General features: G+C 35.9%; 1 protein-coding gene across 2 annotated transcripts; it reads right to left on the bottom strand.

Annotated features, from left to right (window-relative positions):
• Positions 1–551: 551 nt before the first annotated feature.
• On the bottom strand, positions 552–24,459 carry LOC106170236 (protein mono-ADP-ribosyltransferase PARP14-like). 2 transcript variants are annotated; one of them, XM_087001714.1, is made up of 24 exons: positions 24,077–24,459; positions 22,693–22,934; positions 21,104–22,511; positions 20,765–20,842; positions 19,891–20,103; positions 19,067–19,510; positions 18,595–18,855; positions 17,729–17,974; positions 15,643–17,379; positions 14,773–15,249; positions 14,118–14,323; positions 13,524–13,760; positions 9,862–10,083; positions 9,183–9,279; positions 8,772–8,927; positions 8,463–8,528; positions 5,531–5,707; positions 4,938–5,150; positions 4,526–4,719; positions 3,867–4,075; positions 3,426–3,631; positions 3,100–3,248; positions 2,608–2,782; positions 552–2,186 (listed from the first exon to the last, which is right to left on the bottom strand). In XM_087001714.1, exons 1-24 carry the CDS (start codon positions 24,255–24,257, stop codon positions 1,909–1,911), a joined length of 7,872 nt encoding a protein of 2,623 aa, XP_086857840.1. In that variant the 5' UTR covers positions 24,258–24,459; the 3' UTR covers positions 552–1,908. The 2 variants fall into 2 exon arrangements, with proteins under 2 accessions (XP_086857840.1, XP_086857841.1); XM_087001715.1 differs by having other exon boundaries at positions 4,959–5,150.
• Positions 24,460–25,126: the final 667 nt, after the last annotated feature.

Below are 25,126 nucleotides of genomic sequence, written 5' to 3'. Positions count from 1 at the left end.
AGAGAATAGCGGTTTTTGAGCCCCTAAAAATTCTGGTAATGTAGATCTACATAGCCTTAGGCTAAACAAAATTGATAAGTTGGTTAACAAGCAGCGACTGTATACAGTTGGTAGACGAATTTCATTTTGTAAATTTAACTATGGTTAATGAGCATAACAATTAAATTCTATGTATTTTTTAAAAAATACGATTTATTCAAAGGGGAATGTCAAATCTAACTTAAAATCATAAAAGCAACATTATCAAGGGTTTCCCAGTTGTAAATTTTTCAACGTAACACACCAATACCCAATCCATATTTCCATTTGATATTCATACAATTGATTCATCCAAGATAAGGTAGCCAACTTACCAAATTTATATGGCCTTTTTAAAAATAATATCAATGAGGAACAATTTCGGTAATATGTAAATATTGCATATAGGGGAGTAATGATGCGGGAGAGTATCAGTGTGGGGGAGTATTGTATTTTTTTTACTTTAGTGTAGAGATAGAAGGCATATTGTTTTGTATGTCTTAGGTTTGCATTAAATTGCATAGAAAAATGTATATAATCAATGGCGATGCTTTATTGGTGCATGATACTTGTAAGTACATGTATACAGTTTCTTATTCTATGTTTCTTTAAATTATCCTTTGTAATTTTCTTTGTAATAAATTGCACCATTGCAGTACAATACACTACAATGGTAGAGCAATTTTCAATTCAATTTATTGCTGTACCAATTACCAGCTAGATTATTACAACAGATTACAATTAATTAATACACATATGTCATCACTTGATGATGGGTTTTATAATATAGTTTAGTTTATTTCACTGTAACATATGCATCCACTTGTGTGGATGAAAATGACAATATGAATATAATTTTTGTGAATATGTTATTAAACAATCACAATGAGTAAGAATATTTACTTATTTACTATTAAAAAAAAAAAAAAATTACTATTACTACTATTACTCAATATAATTACTTTAAGATGCTGAAACACAAAACCCACACATAGCTTAAGATATCACACAGTTAATTTGAAAATCAAATTTTATGTCAAAAGAAGATATTAAATTGAATAATTTTTTTTGAAACTAAGTACTGCTTCGTATACATGGCAATTATAAAAACATATATATATATATATATATATATATATATATATATATATATATATATGTTAATAGAAACAATCAAGATTGAAGCAAAGGTATATCTAATACACGCACTAATTCTATAAAATTAAATACAATCATTTCAAAGAATATAGGCATAATGATTTCTTATTCATTATTGGGTATTAAGTAAAAACCTCAAGTTTTATAGGCCATTCACACTAGAACGTTAACCGCAGTCAACCATACCGTGTCCAAACCGTGTTCACACTGACACTGGCAGCGATCAGTAGCGGTAGAATCTCAGCATCCTGTCAAGCATGCGCTCTTACTAGCATTGTGCAACATGGCAGGAGCTCAAATGACATACACATGTGCGCGTGCGCTTCATATGTAGACATCTGATCTTGACCGCGGTCAGGAGTTTACTCCGATTATACCCACCTCCCCGATCTGGGTTAATTTCGACCACGGTCAGGGCTACGTCATCCGTTCACATTAGAAAAGTTAACTGTGATAGGACCCAGGTCAGGCCTTGACTGCGGTTAAAAGTACTGGTGTGAATGAGGTATTAGTCTCTTATACACAGAATGCATTTGTAAATAATGTGAGAAAATTAATTCTGACTGAAATTATTCCACTATGTGTGTGATACATATTCATTGTAATTGATTAAATGTTTAACCACGAAAATGTGCTCTACAGATACTGAAAGTTTGGTTCCTCGAATCCTCAGTTACTTAAACATCAGTTCACCCAACAGTTCCAACTGGTCTTAACTTTTCCAATCAGGAATCAATTAAATGTTATCAAATACTCCGGATACGCTTGATTGTCGGAAAAGATCACAAATATCCCAGGGTTGTTTGGATCATCAACCACAGAATCATAGTGCTGGCTCCCTTGTTTTAGAGGTGGCACAATCAGAGACTGGTTCCCTGCTGTATAGTCTCCAGTCAGAACTTTAGCCAGGTAGATGTGACACTCTCCATTGATGTTTGGTCTGGCATACTGGTCCCTTGCAGCATAAACAGACTGGGTTGCGAAATACACCCCTCTACCATACATGGTGGCTGAAATGTGAACCATACTATGAACTTAAACTGTGAACATATCATACTTCTTTTTTTCTAGAGGTACATGTACATTTTGGTACATTTTGGTGGTAGCCAAGCCTGTAGCCAGCAATTTCAAAGGAGAGGTTAGTTTTCTGAAAAAAAGTTGATATACATGTATTTTTTCCCTAACTTGGTAGACCTCACAAAACATATTGCACATGAATTAAGTTTTGACTCAGATCAGGGAGTTTTTTTTAACTGGCCCCATCCCACCCCATATTTTATTTAATTGGTATTATAGCTAAAACATAAGTATCAACATAGCCAAACAAATTTTTGCAAAAACAGATTTTTTTTGGTCTCAATGCAGCACTCAAAATGCCAAGTTATGTGGAGTACAACTAAAGTGATCTATGTAACACCTACAAAGCCTTACCATTTTTACCACAGTAACTTCTATTGAAACCAGTGTTATTTATGCTTGGTAGAGTCTCTTCACTGGTTCCATGGAAAAGTTCTCTCACATTTTGTAAGCCAGGGTTGCGTGTCTCCATGTCCTCTTTCTTTACCATATACGACTTGTACAGTGTGGGGTTCTGAATCCTTTCAATCTAATATACAATGAACAGTTCAACTTGAAACGTGCTCTTCAAACTTTTCAGCACTCAAAAGGTACAGTGAAATGCATTGCTTGCACATTTTAAAAATATTTGATCTAATACTTCTTTGAAGGGATGACACTGAAATTATCTTTAGGATAGTTAAAAGAAATAGTATTTCAAACGCATAACAAATTTATATTTCAAAGAAAATTAAACTAAATTGAGGGGTTGTACACTATATATTCTAGGACTCCATATACACAGTATGCATATATTTAGTCTTAGATGTATGCAAGAAAGTCCATGCAGTTACGCATGCACATTACCTTAAGAATTTGATTAATGCAACCTTGAGCAGTATGCATTAACTTTGTCTTGACCATTTTGTATTCCTGTGTGGACTGTGCAATTGGTATTGAAACCTGACTTTTACCCTTAGGCATGGGGCTCCAATCGTCAGGGAGGTTTTGCATTTCTGAAAACATAAAATTAAAGAAGCAGTTATGTCTTCTGGGGAAATTTAGACCATTGTTTGCAAAAACCTCAAAATCAATTTTAAAAAGGAGAAAAGTGAAAGGGAAACATTAATTTCATTCTGAAATTTTTTCTTAGAAAAAAAAATCATAAATACATGGAAGCAGTTTTAAGATACCTTTCAAATTCTTTCGCAGAACTTTAATGCCACTAGTTGTATCTGCCAACACCATTTCTTCCATCTTAGCAAAGTTGATTTCTAAAGTTTGTCCAGCTTCGATCTTGTACTTGTATCTCCCTCTTTTGTTGGCTTGATATGCTTTCTCAATATCAGCATTCAGCATCATGTCATACTGATGATTTTTTCCACCATCAATAAACATCCTTTGGCAAAAACAAAATATTAAATGGTGAGAATAATCTTTTAAGTCTTATTCAAGGAAATTTGATTCTTAAAGTTTGTTTGCTTGAGTACAACAGAAATAATTCCATTCAAAATACGTTTTTTAAAACACAAAGAATATAAAATGGAAAATATAAAAAGTTTCTATTTCAAAGGCATAACAATCTAGTTAGAGTTAATTATCAAATATGGGAAAAAACACAAAAGAACAATTACCACATAACTTCCTTGGCACATGCCTCAGCTTCTGCAATTTTCAAGTCATGGTCCTTCAACTCTCTCAGGATTTTATGGTACTCTTCCACTACTTTGGCCACATCTTGTTTGTGACCCTGTATACGAATGCGGTTGACTCTATTGACACCTAGAATCTCTATGTTCATCTGGACATCCAGTTTCTTTTCCAGATCCCTCAGTCTATCCACCTATGGCAATATGGAAAGTACATGTATTTTTGTGCACATATTTTTATTATTCATATTCCCCATTTTACCTCCCCCTCCTCCTCTTTCTCTCACACATGCACACTTTTAAGTAGTTTCATTTCAATCATTTTAGCATCAACAAAAGCTGTTGATGCTGAAGTGTCTGGGGATTGCGGATGTGAATTAGCTGAACCTCCCACCCCCCTTGGCGTGAGTTATGGGGTCGCTAAAGGGCCCTGAAAATTTTTGGTATTTTGGAGGGCGAATGAATCATGCCATTTGGTAGGGTTCTAACTATGATTTAGCTGGTTAAAACTCTAACTTTAAGAGAGGATCATTGGTGTGATTTTTCTCAGAAATCGAAGGGGGTGGTGGTGGTTGTGGTGTCAGGATCCCCCTGACACCCCCCTAATTCCGCCACAGATCTAGAGAAACTGTTTTAAAACATACCTGTTCTGGTGAGAACCTTGCTATTTCATCATCTGTTATCATTCTGTCCTCCATTTCATCTCTCACTATGTCCTCTATACCCTGCACTGCAGCATCAGAAGATTTCTTGTCCTTTGCATAGATGTCAAGAACCAACACTTTTTTCTCCCTTTCCAAAACTTCACTCCCTTTCCATGAATGCCTTCGAACGGTATCTTCAAGAAAGAAAGAATATCGAAAGTGTTACAATGAATGAAAATGGTTCATAGTATGATGACAAATATATTAAATTTTTTTCGACATCACATGTGAAAAGATATTTTAAAAATATTTTCAGATCTCCTTCATTTACATGCACTTTCTGATCAAATTAATGTGACATTACTGCCTTGTAAAACACATAGTAATTTAAACAACATTATATCAAACTTACCCCACACTTTTTTTAAGATACCTCTGTTGTCCTTTAATGGTGTCCCATGCTTGTTCTTCATCACCTTTTGAAATATAGGTAGCAGATGTGGTTGAAACAGAGTAATCCTTACCAGCATGACATTAACTGGATTAACATTAATGTAGAAGTCAGCAATACCCTCCAACATGTATGAGGCAATTGACTCTGGGTTATTATTATATCCAAGTGCACCTACAATATATGATAAAAATATACTATAATTACTCAATCTTTTCAATGAGGAAAAATTGTGAATATATAGATAGATACTGTATTTTTAAGTCAAAATTTCTTGAAATTAGAACACCCAAAACTAAAACGCAGGCTACTCTATAGTTGTACTACTTCTTAGTTTAATAAGCTTAGTTCTAAATGACAGCCAATCAAGGTGTCAATTAGGAAATGAAAGAATCTTTCCAGAATATTCTAAATACGAATATGACTGGAGGAGGGGTTCTAAGAAAAGGAGAGTTTCTTAAAGATGGATGGATCGTCTCAGATGCACTCATAACATATACAGAGGATAGACTTATCTCTAGTTTTAGTTAAAAGCAAATGCTTTGATCCATTACCTGTTCCAAGTGCAGGGAAAGCCACAGACTTTAGACCTAGAGACTCTGCCATTTCTAAGCACTTGATGACAGCCTCCTTCCATTTACCATAGAAGTACACCTGAGCATCAAAGTGAATTATGTACTTGCATTTCAATTTCCCTGCTCCTGTCAGAGCTAGACCACCCATCGTTTGACCTGTAATTAATGCATTTGAGGTTAGACACAGGAACATAACTTCATGTTTTCCCAAATATCTCCAAATAACAATTCTCTAAAAGTTGACTTATTTAATTAAGTTTTGAGTACGGTAAAGTCTTGAAAATTTCGTCGGCAGATTTTCCGCCGACGTAATTTTTTTCCCTTTGAAAACTTCGTCGACCTTAAAAATGAGGTAATCGATAATTTTTGAAAAGTTCGTCACCAAATATGGCCGCGTTGTCCAGCTCAAACATGAAGGTAATGCGTCAGTTGATTCAAGACAATGATACGATCAGGATATCATTGCCGATAACACTCTCAATGGGAGATAGGAACAATAGTGCGCCCCTGCGAGCGGTTACTCACAATATAGATGGTTTAGATGTGAATTCCCGTTCTCAATTGCGGGAACGTCGGCCTTTTGTCTTTAGTTGCATTACTATTACCTGGCTTAAGGTGCGTTATCAAGCCGGCAAATAGAAGTCACAGGCCGCGGCTTTGTCATTTGTAACGCCGTTATTGTTATCGGCGGCTGTCCTAAATGAGGAAGACACAATGAAAAAATCAAGATATTATCTCGAAGTGAAATGGACCCGTCACTTCTATTCATGTCCATGTTCAATTTAGGACCATTTAACGATTACCTGGCTCGTGCATGGAGATCGTTCGCAATGCGAATGGGACGAGATGGCAATTTTCATGTCTTCAGCGGAGAATCGTTCGCGTAATATCGTCAACAGATCGTTCGCGATCCAAACGAGACGAGAAGATAATTTTCATATTTGTAGCGGACTCCGTTCGCATAAGATCATCAGCGGGAGATCGTTTGCGATTCGAGAGAGATGAAAAGGCAATCTTCAGATCTTCAGCGGGAGATCGTTCGCGATGTAAGCGCGAATAAAATGCACTTATCATATTTGTTCAAGGGAACTTCGTTCGTGGAAGATCGTCAGCAGGAGATCATTATTTTAACCCCCCCCCTCCCCCTTTGAATTTTATAAATAATATATATTTTTCATTTTATCTTTAACCCCCCCCCTTCCCCCGCTCACGGCATATCTTCAGCGGAGAATCGATCGCGTAATATCGTCAAGACTTTGTTCGCGTAAGATCGTCAGAGGGAGATCGTTCGCGATCCGAGCGAGACGAAAAGGCAATTTTCATATCATCATCGGGAGGTCGTTCGCGATGTAAGCAAGAATGAAATGCAATTTTCATAATAGTTCAAGGGATTTAGGGAACTTTGTTCGCGGAAGATCGTCAGCGGGAGATTATTTAACCCCCCCTCCCTCCCCCCCCCCACACAAAATATTCATTTTCATTTGATCTTTAATCCGCCCCTCCTTCCCCCGCTCACGTTATATCTTCGGCGGAGAATCGTTCGCGTAATATCCTCAGGACTTTGTTCGCGTAAGATCATATCAGAGGGAGATCGTTCGCGATCCTGGCTTGACGTAAAGGCAATTTTCATATCTTCATCGGAAGATTGTTCGCGATGTAAGCAATAATAAAATGCAGTTTTCATATTAGTTCAAGGAACTTAGTTTGCGATCGTCAGCGGGAGATCATTATTTTAAATCCGTCTCCCCCTTTGAATATTATAAATAATATATATATATATATTTAGTTTTATTTTTAACCCCCCACTTCCCCGCTCACGGCATATCTTCGGCGGATAATCGTTTGCGTACTATCGTCAGGACTTTGTTCGCTTAAAATCATCATTGGGAGATCGTCCGCGATGTAAGCAAGAATGAAATGCAATTTTCATATTAGTTCAAGGGATTTAGGGAACTTCGTTCGCGGAAGATCGTCAGCGGGAGATCGTTCGCGATCCTTGCTAGACGAACAGGCAATTTTCACATCTTCATCGGGAGATTGTTAGCGATGTAAGCAATAAAAAAAATGCAGTTTTCATATTAGTTCAAGGAACTTAAATTGCGGAAGATCGTCAACGGGAGATCATTATTTTAACTCCCTGTAAATTTTTAGGAAGTTACAGATGGTAATTTAAGAAGGCCTGACACTCAATCCTGGGGAAAGCCCTGCATGAAACAAACGTTCCCAAGTGCGTAATTTTTTTTTAACATGTCGCGTCCAGGTTATGATGCAAGGTTGCAATTAGGCTTATCTTGATCCTTCTCCTCTATCAGGAGGTATGTTTCTTACCGAGAAAATAATTCTCAACATGTTTTCGGGTACAGTATGTTAAATATAACTTAATCGAGATGCACTAATAAATAGATTACTATTTACCACCAGAACATGACTTAGGAAGTAGTAATAAATATCCCACCATATAGGAAGGTCAAAGATAACAGTCGCTAAGGATAAAAGCCCAAAGGCCGGATTTTTGAAAATTTCGTCATACCCAGGAGTCGGGGAGAGGTGATTTTGAAAAATTAGTCGGATTTACACAATTAAAAATATTAATTAATTTTTAAGCGACGAAATTTTCAAGACTTTACCGTAAACTACAAAATTTACACTGAAAAAAAGTTAAAATGTAAAATCAAGTTCCAGGTATGTAAGTTATTTTAATTTTTTTTCTCCAAAATTGCCTTTTATCTTAGAAAATGGATATTTCAAACATCAATAAATATCTGTAGAAAAAATGCATACAAAAAATAAAATCTTTTTTTCACACTTTCCCAATATTATTATGTATCTTATATTTTCTGACAATGCCAAGCCTCCAAGAATATTTACAATTTAAGTTGATGTTAAAAATATGAATGCTGTTTATTCTCACCCTTCTTTCTACATTCATCCAGGATAGCACTCCCTCCACTGTTAACAATTGCCTTGGACACACCACCTGTGTTAAGCATTCAGACAGGTTAAGAAACTTTCATTTCTATGCACACATTCATTGCTGTATTTAAAGATAAAAAAGTATAGCTGCGTGGCATGAACAATATTCCATATATTTTGGTGGCCTAATGAATGCTTTTTACTTCATTTAAAAAAAAATTTTTTTTGTTAAATAAAGAAACTTCAGTGCCTTAACCATCATAATATTTAACTTCATACAAGACAAGCTTAAACAAAATACATTTACCCATTGACAAGTCCAGAGTGGGATTTGAACTGTTAACTATTGCTCCCACATTTTCTTTGGTAATATCATCTTTCTGGATTTGAACACAGATCTTGCCAATCTTCATTTGGTAACCCCCAGGAGTGTGGCTTGTCAGGTTGGTATAGAGGGAGCCACCTGTAACAAAGCAACCAAGAACATAGCATTCTCACATCAAGTTGCGCATTCAGCTATCTCTCTCTGCTAAAAACATGGCAACCCACATCAAACTAGGGTTTACCAATCCACTTTTTTTTTGTTTTTCTAAACCTAATTAGAAATCCCCAATAAACACATTCAATAAAAGATGTGCATACGGTAGATTACGATTCTTTGTTTATTAAAGCAAACAAATCCTCAATGAAACATTTTCAAAAAAGCAGATATACCTACCACCTTCAGAAGTTCCTGCCTTGCTCTTTCTTTTTCTTTTAGGTTTTGCTCCCATCCCTCCTTTGCCTTGCACACGCTGAAGTTCATCCTCAAAAGCCTAAAATAAATTCAGAAATAGTAGCAATATGAATGACTTTTCAGTTCAATTTTGCCCAACCCTCTCTAGGCTTGATGGCATGCCCATCCAATTTTTTTTACTCACTTACAGCAGACTGAGATAAACAGATCTGCCATCACTGTTCACATAACTGCAGAAAATTACATACCATGTTCTAAAAAATGTCACCTTCATGAACAAGCAAGCTAGTGGGAAAAATACTGTCGATCAAATGTCAGTCCTCATCAAGCATACCAAAGGTTATATAGATAAATCTACAAACAGCAAGGACAAAGTTATCTTGCTGTCTGGTCCTAAGAATAAATTTCTCTTCAAGACCCAATTAAAGTTTTCAGTCATCTATAACCATGGAAGTATACTTCCATGCAATAATTTAACAATTTATAAAAATTCAGCAAATTTCTTTTCATCATCTTCCTTAATACATGTAGAAATAAGTAGAAAAGTCAAGGTGATTATTATAGTTGGCTACATGATTATTTTCAAACAGTGTAATAATACATGTACATCACCAGATGACATCATTCGTATTTCATACAGTAAAATTTCATATGTGCTTACTTTAATAAGTGGAAAATCTTTCTCATAAATCACAAAGAGTACATCTTTCAGGCTTGTGCGGGAATTAGCGCTACTAAAATTCTTGATTTCTTCAAACATGGCTTTGGCAACAAGATCCTTTGGAAAGCCCAAGTTCCCTGTGCCTATGGCAGGGAATGCAATGGACAGAAATCCTGTCCTGCTCAGCTCATTTAAGCAATTCTGAATGAACTGCCTCAAGACCTGCAAAAAACAAACAAAGCAATATTATGAATATGTTATATTTATGAACATAGTACATTTGTCTAAACTCATTTTCACTTTGCCTTGTTTAATTCAGTTTTCAATTATTTCAAGCCTGGTCTTAAGGCCATCTAAAGCAGTGTGTCATGAGAGGTTCTTCATGGGTTCCTCTTAGGTTTTTTTATCCCAGAATAGCCAGGCTATTAAGCAGTTAATCAGCCAAAATATACCTCTGTTACAGATGTAATTATAAATATACAATATTTGATGTGAAAAGGCACTTCGTCTCCTAGTAAAATAACATGAAGTTTAATACACTGCTGATTATATGCTGCATTGAAACACTAAACTGGATATAGTGACCTAGGCACTGAATATTCGCAAACGTATGCAAGGTACCCACAATTAAGATGCTTCTGTGTTTGAAATAAAGTGGATCCAGCTAAAACATTTCCAAAAATGTTGCTCTATCAAGGTTGTGGAATCTGGATGGAGGTATCCCATTCTATATACTGGTACATGTAAATAAGCTTTTAAAGAGATATCAACTATAATTTGTTCAGTTATCCCCAAAAATCCTGTATCAAGTAAAAGCTATAGCACAGTTTCTTAAACCATGTAGCTAAGATCAAAACAAATAAATGTTAAACATGTGAATAAACAAGGCAGCAAAGCTGTCAAATGTACAGACAAAAAGCAGGAAATAACTATGCACAAAATAGGCTACTGTCAATTCTGATGCAAAAGTACATTATGTTAAACTGCAAATTCAACATCAAATTTTAATAATGCTCAACAGGTAATACCAATGTAAGTAAAATGTGTAACAAGCATAAGGCTTCAGGCCCATGGGAGTTCAAGCTCGCACTTTGAAAATGTATAACTTCCAGAAAAAGAAGCCAATTAGACCGTTTTTCCAACTCAGGCTGCATTTTTAGTCCTGTATTTCTTTTTTGAAAGTTTGGCAATCATAAGTAACATAGTTTTCCCATAATGGTCATCATGGCAGCAGCACCCAAAATTGTGTTTTCTTCTATTCTGATGTAATATTACATAATGGTTAACAGCATAATGACCATCAATTTTTAATAATAAAATATACGTATCATGTATTTTCAGAAAATGTGACTAGCATGGGTATTCAAGCCCGTGGAACTTCAAAGTCACACCTTGAAAATGCCAATATGTGAAAAATTAAAGTGTCACAAAAAAACTGTTTAACTGGCAGTAAGAATTACCAAACAGACTGCATTGCCTACTGAAGCTGTATTTTAGTCCCATGTTTCTTTCCTGTAAGTTTGAAAACAGTAAGTGACATGGTTTTTCTGAAATGGTCATCATGGGAGCAGTGCCCAAAATAGGGGTTTCTTCAAATTTTGATGCAACATTACATATAATGTTTAACAGCATAATGACCATCAATTTTTAATAATAAAATATTAGTAACATGGACATTCAGAAAACGTGACCAGCAAAGGTCTTCAGGCCAATGGAACTTCAAAGTCACACCTTGAAAATGCCAAAATGTAAACAAGACAGCACTGTTCTGACATGGGTTTATTTCCATTTTTAACACTTTTTTTAACATAAAACAAAATAAACAGTTTACTGCAATTTTTATATGATCAACTAAAAAAATTGATGAGATGGGAAAAATATCAATAGAACAGTGTTAAATGTCCAATTTCCTCCATTCTGAGATTCTGAACATAGTGGATGATTGAATCTGACAAACTGCAATAATATGAGTTTATTTCCATTTTTGACACTTTATTACACAAAACACGATAACAAGTTTACCATAATTTTTACATAATCAACTAACAATGTTGTAAAGATGCAGGAAATGTCAAACAAACACTTTTACGTATCTAATTAGTTAAATAATAAGGCTATTAACATGCCTAAGAACTGAATCTGAGGAAATGTGAAAAAACAGCATAACTTCTAAAATAATGGCCCGATTATGCTGATTTTCGAACTTAACCTGCATTTTAGTAAGATTGGCCACTCCTGTGAGTTTAATGACAATTGGCTTATCTGTTTTTCTTATATTGTGTTTACAGTGTTGCATATATGCTGAAAAATGAAAAAATCAGCATAACTACTAAAATAGTGGCCTGATCATGCCGATTTTCGAACTTAATAATAATAATAATAAGATTCTTATATGGCGCCTTACATTCTATCTCAAGGCGCCTTACAATTATGGCTAATATACTAAAATCATTAAAATGACTACAATATTTTAATCATAAACTCTCATTGGAAACCATTTAAAATTTACACTACTAAAAATCAATCTTATTAAAAAAAAAAAAAAAAAACATATATATATTAAAATAAAATCTAAGAGATATAGACAGAATTAAAAAAGTGGGTCTTTAAAAGAGATTTAAAATTGTCAAAGTCTTCTGTTTTCCTAATAAAATTTGGTAGACCATTCCACACTCTTGGGGCGTAGATTATAAAAGCACGATCTCCATAACTTTTTAGGCACCCCTTCTCTAAAACAGAATGTTCTAAAATAAAATCATTCTCAGTATTAAAACGTGTGGACCGCCGTGGTAAGTTAAAACAGATAAGATCAGATAAATATAATGGTCCTTGTGAATGGATCGCCTTAAAAATAATACAGAGTACTTTAAAATCAATCCTCTGCTTCACAGGCAGCCAGTGTAATTCTTTCAGAATGGGAGTGATATGGTGTGTACTATTGTACTTAATTTGACAAACCAGTCTTGCAGCTGAGTTTTGAATAACTTGTAACTTTTTAATCTGATAGTCACAAATACCAAAGAGGAGACTATTGCAGTAATCTAATCTTGCTGATATAAATGCATGTACTAATTTTTCAGTGGTTTTGTTATCTAACACTTTCCTTATTTTTCCAATGCGCCATAGTGCATAAGATGCTGATTTACACACTTCAGATACACGCTTGCCCATAGTGCCATTTTCATCGAGGGTAACTCCCAGATCTTTTACAGAACTAGATGGTTTTATAAGAACATCTCCCATGCAAATGTTGGCATTTGCTACATTTTTTCTATTTGCCTTGAACCTTGATGTAAACCATATCAACTTGTCCTGCGTTTTAGTAAGATTGATTACTCCTGTGAGTAACATGACAACAGGCCTAACGGTTTTCCTTAAAATGTGTTTACAGGGTTGCATATATGCTGAAAAGTGAAAAAACAGCATAACTTCTACTATAATGGCCCGATCATGCTGATTTTCGAACTTGACCTGCGTTTTATGAATATTTATCAGCTCTGTAAATATAAAAGCAAAAAATAAAACTGTGTTCCACTTATCGTGTTTACAAGGAAAGTGCACGGCATCGGCATCGGCATCGCCATCGGCGACGACGGCGACGACAGACGCAGGTGATGGCAATATGTACAGACACATCTGTGTCTGTACATAAAAAAGTGCACCTGTTCGCTCTGTCCCTTCCCACCATCATAGTTACAGCAAGCTCCATGATACACCATTTTGCACTGTAGCCTGCCATATCCTCTTGTAGGTGCCACATCACCAAATCTGACTCCCCCAGGATACTTATTACTGCACTCCTGTTGAATCTGAGGCCCAGCAGTCACCAGGATGGACTTTGACACTGCCCCATTGCCAAGGTTCAAGGACTGGTGAGTGGTATTGACAATGACATCAACCTGGAATGAAGCATTGTGTGTTATTCATCAATGTGAAATAACTGAATTAAAAATATGCTGACTAAATACCATTAAGCTGCACATAAACAATAACAAAAATTGTAATAGCACATAAACAAAAATTCTGGCATCTAACTAGCTGCATAAAATTTCCAGAGATGGTTCATCAAATGGAAAATATGTATTAACTGAAAAGCATACACTTGAACTCAGTCATGATATAGGCATAAAATACACAGAAGTAGTACAGTTTGTGTGGGTTTTAAAGCAATTTGTTATACAATATCAATGTATCAAAATATGGTGCTAATAAATTTTAAAAAGTTATTTCCCTGTAAATCAGTATAGTAATTGTACCTGCTGTTGTGCTAGCTGCCCTTTTACAAGAGTCACAGTAATGCCTTCAGCTGTCTCCACAGAGTCTGGTGAAGGGCCTGGCTGGAAATCTGTATTCTGTGTTGTTCTGCGAGAACCCCTTGCACCTGCTACTGCCGCCTGGAGCTCATCATCTGTATCTATATCATCTGGGTCTTGCCACTGAGCATTGTCATCCCCTCTGGTATCTAAATAATTCATCGACTTGTAAAATCAATATAAATGGTTAAAAAAATATGTAACATAAAGATTGGCTATGATCATGACAACTTAATGAATAGTTTTGGCTTGTTAAAGAGAAATTACACTGCAATCCACCTGGTTATTACTTCTCAGAATGAGCATATAATTTATAGGGAAAGTAGTGGAGAATTCAATTTTTGCATTGCATGGGAGAAATAAACATAATCAGTCCTGTAGCCAGGGGGAGGGGGGAGTGTTCAAGAGAACCCCCTTTTTGCCAGGAAAAGGTCCCCTCTGAGTAAAATTTTATCAAGGTACATGAATGTTTCTTTGTAAAATGTCCACTTTTTCAGAAAAAGAACCCCCCTTTTGGAACTGCTGGCTACGGGCCTGCATTACACTAACAAACTAATCATTAAATACAGAATATACCAAAACTATTCAACCTATTTACCTTCCCTTAATGTTGGTGATCCACTGTATCTGGTCTTGGGCTGCCCAAACTGACTACTGATCCCCAAAACACTGTGGACAGCCTTACTAAATAGATCAACAGTAGAATCAGATGTATCAACAAAGTGAATTTCTTTGAGACTGGAGCTTGGATTTTCACTACAACTCATATCAGCAGCCTCAACTATAGCCCTGGTACTTTTGTCCACAGGATAACCAAAAATGCCAGAACTAATGGCTGGAAAGGCAATGGATTTGAAGCCATCTTGGTTAGCCTTTTCGAAAGCCTTGTAGACTACCTCCTTGAGCAGTCTCTCTTTTCCTGCTTTGTCTCCCTCCCACATAGGTCCAACTCCATGGATAATGAGTTTACAAGGTAGTTTCCCTGGACCAGTCCAAGCTATCTGACCTTCCATGAGCCTTGACCATCCATGTCTCTCAAGGAATTTTTTTGATTCTTCTTGGATTGCTTTGCCTCCTGGAACATGAATCAAACAGGTTAATAATGAGGGCATAAAATCAGTCCAATCTGATTGGGTCATTACTGCAGAGTGTGGAATGACATCCTAACCCCTGTCAGCCTTCTTTCCATGACTGACACCAAATGATACAAAATTAGTCAGGTGTCCGTTGGCATAGCAACATCACCTTGGTAACATTCTGTTCGAAATCATATCACTTACTGTCAGTAACTGAGATGAGGCAGTGGGGAAGGGGAGGGGGGAGTCAAAATCTTTATGGATCTGTGGACCAGTTAACCTCCAAGTTTATCTCTTTTCGTCAAAAAATGTTTCTTTGTTTATCTAAAAATAGCCCTTTTCAAAACCCAAATCTCAAAAAATTTATATATAATGTAATGTAACCTTCTCACCTGCTCTTAATAGAGCACCTGCCAGACCACCTGTATGCTCCAAACGGTCATTGGCTGCATTGACCACAACATCAACTGGGTATTTGCTCATATCTCCTTTACACACCAAGAATTTCTTTCCGCTGCTATGAACCACTTGACTCCTCACAACCCTGGTTTCCACTGCCTCCTGGTTCTCACGTTTCCCTGTAATGACTCGAGGTGTTGTCTCCTCGGGCTGGTTAACTTCAATGATGGTTTTTGTACGCAAGGCGACACCCTCAAGCAGAGACTGCCCTTTCTTTTCACTAAAGAACTTTGGCATGCCTGGTTTTCCCACAGGATGTGAACATTTCTGGACTGAACTGGATAACTCCTTGATAGTTGGCATAATTTCCTTCAGTCCATCTTTTGTGCCTTTAACCAAAATGCCTGGCTTTGATTTGGTGTCGTCTGCTTCAACTGAAATGACAGATGGTTTTAGGCTCGCAGTTATATTGCTCAGCCCTTCAATCATATAGTTTTTCATGTAGCTTACTCTTCCATATTCCATTGGCTCAAATACAGTCAATATGGTATTTTCTTCCAAAAACCTGTCAATTCTTCCAAGAATGTTTTGCATGTCTTTTTTCAGGGCCACAATGGTGTAATGTGTTGCACTTGAAGAAATCTTCAACAATCCAGGATAGTCTTTATTGAGGCTGTCACACATCTTCTGCCACTTTTTTGACTTCAACAATGACTGAGACTCTGCATTTAACTCAGAGGTCTTTTCTTGAACCTCCCTCAAAATGATAGCATTTGCAGTTTCTAACTGGTCTCTTGACTGTGCGTACAGTGATATTTCTTTATCGCCAAAGGTCCACACAGCAACTACTTCACTTGACTTAAGGCACTGATCAAGATAATCTTGACATTCTTGAAATTTCAAGAAGTCAATCATCAACTGAGACAGAGAAACCTTGCCTTCAACTAATGTTGTAATTCTCTCATACATTTGCAACTTAGCATTCCTAACATCTGCTTGAACCCCTTCAAAGGATATAATGCCATTTTTAAGATCAATTTTGGTGGATAGGTCATGAAACTGCTCCTCCATATTGTTCAAAAAGTTCAAAGCAAGCAATAGTCTCAGCTTGTATTCATCCAAAGAAATGTCATCTTTTATTTTCTCCCTCTCCCTTTCTATTGCTTTCATTTCTGCATCATGAATGACTTTCACTTGATTTGACAGCAGCATTACCATTTCATTTTCACCAGTAAGGGTAATTTTCATGGTGTCAGGGTCCATATCCACAATAATATCACATGATTCCACTAAGTGCTTCTCTGCAATTCTTTCCACAACGTTATTCCATGCATCTGGTTGAATTTGAAAAACCTCATGTGAGTAATGCTGAAAAAAATCCTGGACTTTCAATACAGCATCTTGTTCCCATGTTCGGATCAGTGCAAAGGCATCCATGGCACCATCTGTGATGGTGCAAGAGAGACGGAGTTCTCCATCATCAGTGAACTGGGCTTGGGCATGTGCTTTCTCAAGAACATCTGCAAACTTCCTCCCATGAACTTGAGGGTGTTTGTGAACATACTTAAGGAAGGCTGGGTTGACTTTCACTATAACAGGCCCTGGGGTTGGCAGATGAGGGGAGCTGGGGTCCCAGGCTGGAGAGGTCTCTCCAAAAAAGGGATAATAGAGACTTAAAGTGATCACTTGTCCGTTTACTCTGTGCTCCTTTGTCAATAAAGGCCCAATATCTGAATAATAATAATAATAATAATAATAATTATACCATTCAAATACTGAAGCTTTGCATTAATTATTATGCATATATTAATATTTTGTTCAGTTTTACAAAAATAATGTCATGCAAGCATGAATATACTTTTTGTTAGTTATTTTTTATCAGTTTATCTTAAAATGGTGTTTTACATTTAAAAAAATTGAAAAACACATTTGCCCCAGCATAACTTAGGTGTAAAAAAAGCAAGTGAAAGCTATGTTGCACAAATTAAATTAATATAAACACAATATATTAATAATAATTCATTCAGTTAAAAACAGAGTTAATGACCATGTGTATAAGAAAATCAAAGATCTGAATACCTCTGTAATCAGAAAACTCAACCACAGCATATCCCTTATCAGCATTTAGCTGAATAACATTCGCATGGGCATCACTGTCACATTGAGCTTCCAGGTGGATTTCTAGGGCATCTTTTGTGGTTTTAGGAGGTAGGTCATGGACCTGTACAGCACTTGGAAAGTAGACCTGTTCAGCATCGACATTACTAAATTCTGAATTTTGTTTGTTTTTCTTTTTCTGGATCCTTCTTTGGACAACCTCAAAATCTGAAAACAAACGTAAAGTCTAGATTTAAACAACTGCTATCATAGCTGACTTTAATAATATTACTCACAAGCAATCTCAATATATACATCTAAGAGAAAACAAACGTTTTAAATTGTATAATACAAAAAGTTCTATGGTAGATTATCAGATGGGATTAATTTTCAAACACTACTGTCTCCCAATAAGATATTATACATCTTGAAATGCCCAAAATTAAAACACTTAAAATTGCAATTCAAATTGCATCACTTAAAAAATTAACTCTCGACTTTTTTATAATAAAAAGTTTCTACAGCTCTATGTTAAATTATAAGACAGGTAATCCCACAGTAGCATCATGCGTGATATGCTTAAACATTAATCAAATTACATTGTTTTTGACATATTTTTTTCCAGTAGGAGAGGGAATTGAAGGAAGTGCGTAATTCAAAATTACAAACACATGCACAAATTATGCAGCAAGAAGATGTGTCACACAAATATCATTATTGAGATTTTTTTTTTTGGAAAATCTGCATCTGCCCCTGCAATATTCATGCTGATGATACCGATATAAAGGCACAAGATGACAGAATGCCCATACAAATTTGACGAAAAAAAATAGGATAAGATAACTTGCCTATCTTCTCCTGGAAAGTTACCAGTATGACACCTGGTTGTGGTCCATACACAATATCAAATGTGTCCTGCTCAATGATGTGCTCTAAAAATAACCTCAAGCAGTCTGGAGTGGTTGTTGGCAACAGGCCCCTCAAAAGTAGTTTGTTGGGTTCCAATGGTGTCTTCACTTTGGCAGGCTTTTGGGGGACAAGTAACTCACAGATTTGAAGAGGTGAGTCTTCCAATGTCAAGGTGCCTCTTTGTATTATTCGGGATACAACTGGAACAACATACCATCATTTACAACTTTTCTAGTGCAGTGTGCAAAAAATAACTAGGTAATATGGTCAACATCACACGGCAAGATTCCCAAAAGATTCTTTTATGCAAATGTGCCACATTTCTCTTAATGCCTCTTTCTTTGTAGTGACTCCAGATTTTATCAAAATGAAAATCATAAAATGAAAATCCGTGAAACAACTAAAAGTTACCTTTTGCCTCCTCAAAGGTAATGAGGGCTTTATTTTCTTTTCTCTTGATCTCGATAGTTTTGATTTTACCACCCCCAGATCTCTTCTTGCTCTTGAAGAAATATTTTATAACCTCATCAGTCGTAGTTTCCTTGAAACCTCTGACTTCTATTGTACCAATATGTTCTTCTGATTTTTGTTCTTCTTCTTCTGAAAGCTGATGAGGATGTACCACTGGATCTTGTTGGATCTGTGTTTGGGATTGAGACACTTCTTCTTTCAGAGTGCTTATTGCTTCCGAAGGGGGGGCTCCAAAATGCTCCAAGCCTGCAGCAGTTGAACTGTGGGAATGCTCTTGGACATGTTTTTGATGCTGCTGCATTGGTTTTGGAGACTGGTACAATGTGGGGGTAAATCTTACCCCTTCATAGTCAAAAGATCCATTTTTCAAAACACCTTGTGCATCTGAAATTTATATATTGGATAACAATTTTACCATTCTTATCATCTTAAATAAAATAAATAAATGATATGGAGTTTGAATATGATTAGAAAAGGCTTTATCTTAAAAGTATAAGTAAACACTAACTCAAATGTTAAAATTAATTAAACTGGTTATTGGATTGCTGACAGATTTCAGTTGTGAAAATTAGATGAAAACCACAAAGGGTTTCTGAAAAACCTGTTAATGTTCATACAGAAATTTCAATATAATAACTTGTCTTTTAAGTACTTTAATTATCATTGATTTTTCATAAATTTGAAGTTCATTATTCTTGGCATTAACAATCAATTCTCATTAATTGTAAATAAGTGCTGTCAGTTTTTACTTCACTAAAACATACCTTTATTCTTCTCATATCTAATGATAAGTTTCTTTTTATCACGGTAAAAATAAAACTTGTCAATGTCTCCCCCTCCAGTACGTTTGGCACTTTCAAACAAGAATTTCAGTTCTTCTTCCTCAAACTGCTCTGCAGGTCCAGACATAATGACTTCAACTAAAATACTTCTGCCAGGATTTGTTAACTCGGCGTTTGTACTTCTTTCCTCTACCACTGAAAATATGCCAATTGTCTCTTAATCTCAAAATATCTGAATTGATTAATTCTGAGATTTTACTTATGACTATAAATATATAAATGAGACATATCACAACAAAATGCTGCTAAGCTATCTAGTTTGTATCCTAAATACCCTTCTTCACTTACATGCTGCTAATGAACACTTTCAAATCAGTTCAGGGGCAAATCCAGAAATCTTATCTGACAGTCTTCCAAATTGTTTTTGTTGATCCATCCTCCATTTTAATCTGTCTTGCGACAGAAAAAAACATGGTCAATGTACACTTTAAAAATTCTGACCCTCTCCGAAAGACCCTGGAAGACGGCTTCCGTACGCACCTGCAGTTAGCTTTCAAGACTCCAGAAAGTAACCCTTAATATATTTCTAAATGAATAATTATCTGATGGCTGAACAGCTGTCCCCAAAATAAGGCCAAAAGTCAGTTAATTTTGCACCACTAAATTTTCAAAGTTTTGTTAGTGAGAAATGGCTGCTAAGCCAATGGGAAAGGCAGGTGTACTAAGGTACCATCATTATTACATTTTTGGCTTGACACCATGTTTAAAACAAGTTCTAAAACATGTACATGGCTATAAAAACTATTTCAGTGCCAATCTGTTGCTGATCTCCTTCTTTTGCAGAATCAATGCTAACCTTCTTTCTCATGCTGGAGGTGTGGCAGATTTTCCTCTTCAGCACCCATCTGTGGTGCTCCTACTGCCTTGGCTTCATCTACCAAATGAAAGGTTTTATTCTTTAAATGATACTTTATATTTACTTGATTTACCTTCTTTACAATATATTTCACTAGTTAATGTAACATGCATTTTTAAAAAATGCAATAAAAATTATTTTAAAAAATAGTTAAATTTGAGGAACTTCACACTTTAATTTTTTCATTATAATAATAATGTTAGAATAAATCAGAACAGTAACAGAAATGGCAATGCAGCAAACAATTAATTAATAAATGAATAAAACTAATTTCCTTACTTGTAGCAACAGACTTTTTTGTATCTTCATCACAATCTGGTAGCTGCTGTGCTTTTAGCATTGCATTTTCATTAGCTAAGCTCAGCAACATAGCTGCCAAGTCTTTGTGGCTCAGTTGTTCTCCTGTAAGGCCAAGCTGAGAATGTACCGTGGCCGGCAAGGTCTTTGATAACATCTGAATCAATTTATCTTGAGGTATCAATTGTTCAGCTTGTGGGGGTAAATCCCTTTCTCTCCCTCTATCTGCTGACTCTCTTGTCTTTGGTATTTGTATACTTTGTGTCGTATGGGGCACCTGCTTGGTTTGATCACCACTAGGAGGAGAGTGAAGAAGCCATGGGGAAGATTGCCCTGATTGTGGATCACGTACATCTCCTGGAATGGTCATCTTTTCTTGCGGCCCTCCATACTGATGAATTTGACCAGCATGACCACCTGCAGAGTGACCAGGATCCTGCTGAATATGGGGTTCGGAACGGGTTATGGGAGGTGGCTGACTGTATTTGTGGTGATGTGTGTGACCAGAGCTCTGGACAGGATCCTCATTGGTCACAATGTAGTTGCTACCAGTAAGGTTGGTGTTTGGATGCAGGTGACCAATATTTGTATGCCCTGTCGATCTTTTTCTTCCAAATTCTTCCTCAATGTCTTGTGTTGTGGCAGGTTGTGTCTGGGCTTGACTGTTTTCTCTGTATTCCCTAAAAGCTGTGCTTTGTGTCTGCTGTGGGTTCCCTCTGGCACTTTTCATGTCATCAGTATGCCCTGCAGAACTGCATGACAAATTTGGAAGATAACTTTTTCCCATTCTTTCCTCTGTAGCAGCATATTTGGCACCAGTTCCCAGCTGGTGAACTTCTGGCAGATCAGTGTTCACTGGAGATGGTGAATGCCCTGGTTTTAAACGGAACTCTTCACTCTGTGTTAGTGACCGAAATGGCATGGAACTCAGCGTGAGTTGTTGTTCACTTGCATGACTACCACCCTCAGGTATTCTTACATGAAGCGAATGGGGACGCAAGACTTGAGATGGATGTGACTGTTGTATTTTATCTTTGTTTTGCCCACCACTGGTATATGTTTTCCCACTTTCTTGCTCCATGTTGGGTTCTGCATCACTACCACCACCAGATATGTACATTTCTGCAGGAGGCACTTGTGTGCCATCATTCCCTTTTTTCCTCTCAAACTGATCCATTTTATTTTTGACCTTCTTCATTCCGACTTGCTTTTCATCTGGTTTATTTGTCTGTTCATGCTCTAAAGTACCAACTAGATTTAGGCCAGACATACTTTCTGCCAAATGTTCGACAGAGACAAATTGATTTTTGGTTTTTTCGTCTGCTTGTTTTACCCTGTCCTGGTTGTCACTGTCAATGCCTCTCTCTGCGAGGAGCTGGGACTGTGGATTCTGTATAAATTAAACGTTTCTCTCATAAATAAAAACTGAGATCAAATCTGAAATTAAGGGCACTTCTTACTCAAACAAGGACCTGGCATTTTGTATACATAAGTTATTACTTCACTTATTATAACTAGACTGAACAAATGATAAGTCTATAGTTTAAAGGACAATATATAATACTTCATACCTCTGGATAAGCTTTCAATGAACTTGGACCATTACTCTCTCCTTCGACCTCATTCCCTTCTTTATCGAGGATGATGAAGCTGTCACTGCTAGATGAGGCTGGTGATACTTTACCAGTAGTTGTTTCATTTGAAAGCAACTTGTGCTGCTTGGCAATCTCTACTGTACAGGGGGACACATTAACTTCAACAGGTGATCCTTCTGACTGGATTGTGTGTGTATTCTGGAGAACTTTTGCTGCAACTATGAAATAAGTTGTTTTCATTATTACAGGCAAGTTATAGGTTAGTTTCTTTAAAGAAAAAGGCTGAAAATATACTTATTATAATATTAACAAACAAGGTCCCAAAAATCTCCTTTGCAGTTCTCTTGTAGAAATTCTTACTATAGAAACTTGTGTATCATACTGAAGTGTCTTCCTTGTCTTGAACGGAGCTCTTTAAAGAGGAAAACACAAATTAAAAAGACTTAACAAAAGTAGGCAATAAGGAGGACACGCAGTAACTAAACCAATAAATTTCAAATTCATTTTATGAACGGGGCAGGCGTTTATTTCTTAAAGCAATTACAAAAAAGATACAAAATCACGGTGAACAATACAATACAAAACAATAAAGTTTATTTCGTTTAAAAAAAATGAATGTACAAACATTAGGTGATTCACACTGAATAAATTAAATAATGATACAATGTTTACCACTACTACTACTACTACTTCTTGTCCAGTGATTGAAATCACCACAGTAAATTTAAGCATAACAGTTGACACAGTGTTATACATGATTTCAACTTGTAATTTAAGTTATCTTTTAGATATCAATATTTCCGTGCAAATTTATCGTTATCCATACATGTTGCAAAGATTACACCTGCACTTAGGTCCTTAATTTATTCCCATTTTTCATCTTTGTTTTCACTTCATTCAGAGAAACACATTGTTTAATTTCCTCTGGTATATTATTCCATATTTTTGACCCTAAGTATACTATTGATTTTTTTCTATTTGTCTCAAGTATATTAAGAATATCATTCCCTCTAAAAGTAAGATCACAGTGTGATCCTCTTCTCTGAAACAGTTCCAATACTGCAGGTTGTGTAAGACCATTTACAACTTCATATAAATTTCTGCAGGTGGTATTCCAAGTCTACTAATGCGTAAAGCACTTAAATCCTGCCAAATTTAGAAGATCATGGTATGAACTAGGGTAGTCATTACACACAAAACGAAGCCCCCCCTTTCCTGGATTTTCCAATTTTTCTATAAACATACTGTAAACGCATCACGTGCCCTTGTTTCCAACTAAACCTGATTAAAATCTTAAATAACGACAAGTGAACACAGAGAAAATTACCAAGATTAAAAAAGTGTTTCTAAACATAAATACCTGCATCATCCTCAAAATAAATAGAGAAATTGGTTTTGCCAAGTACTTTCGTTTTCGACTCGTCAACATCGCCACCGCCGATACTTCCTTGTTGAAAGTACACTATCAAGTCGTCCAATAACACCTGACGACTTGTTGTCACCAAAACGACGTGAGAAACTTCTGGGTGTAAACTACTCATGATATAGTGGTATTTGTGAGCTCTTTAACCCATCATTTTCCTCTTGAATTATCTGCAACTAAAATGGCTGCGCTGGGGGAAAAATACAGTGCAAAGTCTCAGAGTGCGACATTTCCGGTATTCGCGTGCTCCCATTGGATGAAATTGATGACGTTGAGACGATGTAGGGGAATCCCCTTCCAAATATAGCACCATGTCGGATTATTCTGAGCAACACGATTTCTGCGTAATGGTACACGTGATCTTGGGATTTGGATATTTACTACTCGTGTAAACCCACTAAGTGAAAGCCATGCTTAATATTTTTTTTGTCCAGAACAATACTTCTCCAAAAAATCCCAGGATTGTGATTTCAAAATTATTTATTATTTTGCATAAAGATATATGTATTCCAATCTTCCATAAAATATTTTTGAAATCATTTATACATTCTTTGATATAACGCAAAAAAAAAAAAAAAAAAAAATTAAAAGGTTAAAATATATCTAAGTTGATCCCTTATAAATAAAATTCAAAATTAAAAGGATCAACTAAAACCTGTGTAAACTGCACTGCACATTCCCCAATTCTCTTACAGCTTACAGAAAGGAAAAAAAAAAAACATATCCCATTTTATAAACATACAAAACTATCTTTATTCTGAATTCTTTTTTTTTTTTTTTTTTAGATATGTTTACATTTATTTTATTATTTTATTTTATAAACGTACAAAACTATCTTTATTCTGAATTCTTTTTCTTTTTCAAATATATATACATTTATACAATGAAACTTGGGTACAAAAGAGACCTGAATGTATGAAATGAACAAGGTTACTCAAAGCAAAATCATTTTGATATAAAAGACAGGAAAATAACTTTGCTTCACTC

Source organism: Lingula anatina, chromosome 1 (assembly GCF_051362555.1).
Source record: "Lingula anatina isolate TDL-2025a chromosome 1, LinAna3.0, whole genome shotgun sequence".
NCBI classification, from domain to species: Eukaryota; Metazoa; Brachiopoda; class Lingulata; order Lingulida; family Lingulidae; genus Lingula; species Lingula anatina.
The sequence above is the reverse complement of the archived record's forward strand: the minus strand, read 5'-3'. Positions and strand labels throughout refer to the sequence as shown.

Coding starts and splice junctions, on each gene's coding strand:
- LOC106170236 (XM_087001714.1), bottom strand. CDS start 24,257: ATGAGTAGTTTACACCCAGAAGTTTCTCACGTCGTTTTGGTGACAACA. Junction 13,761..14,117: donor GGCAGCTAGCACAACAGCAG/GTACAATTACTA, acceptor GCTTCATTCCAG/GTTGATGTCATTGTCAATAC. Junction 2,187..2,607: donor AAGTTACTGTGGTAAAAATG/GTAAGGCTTTGT, acceptor TTCACATTTCAG/CCACCATGTATGGTAGAGGG.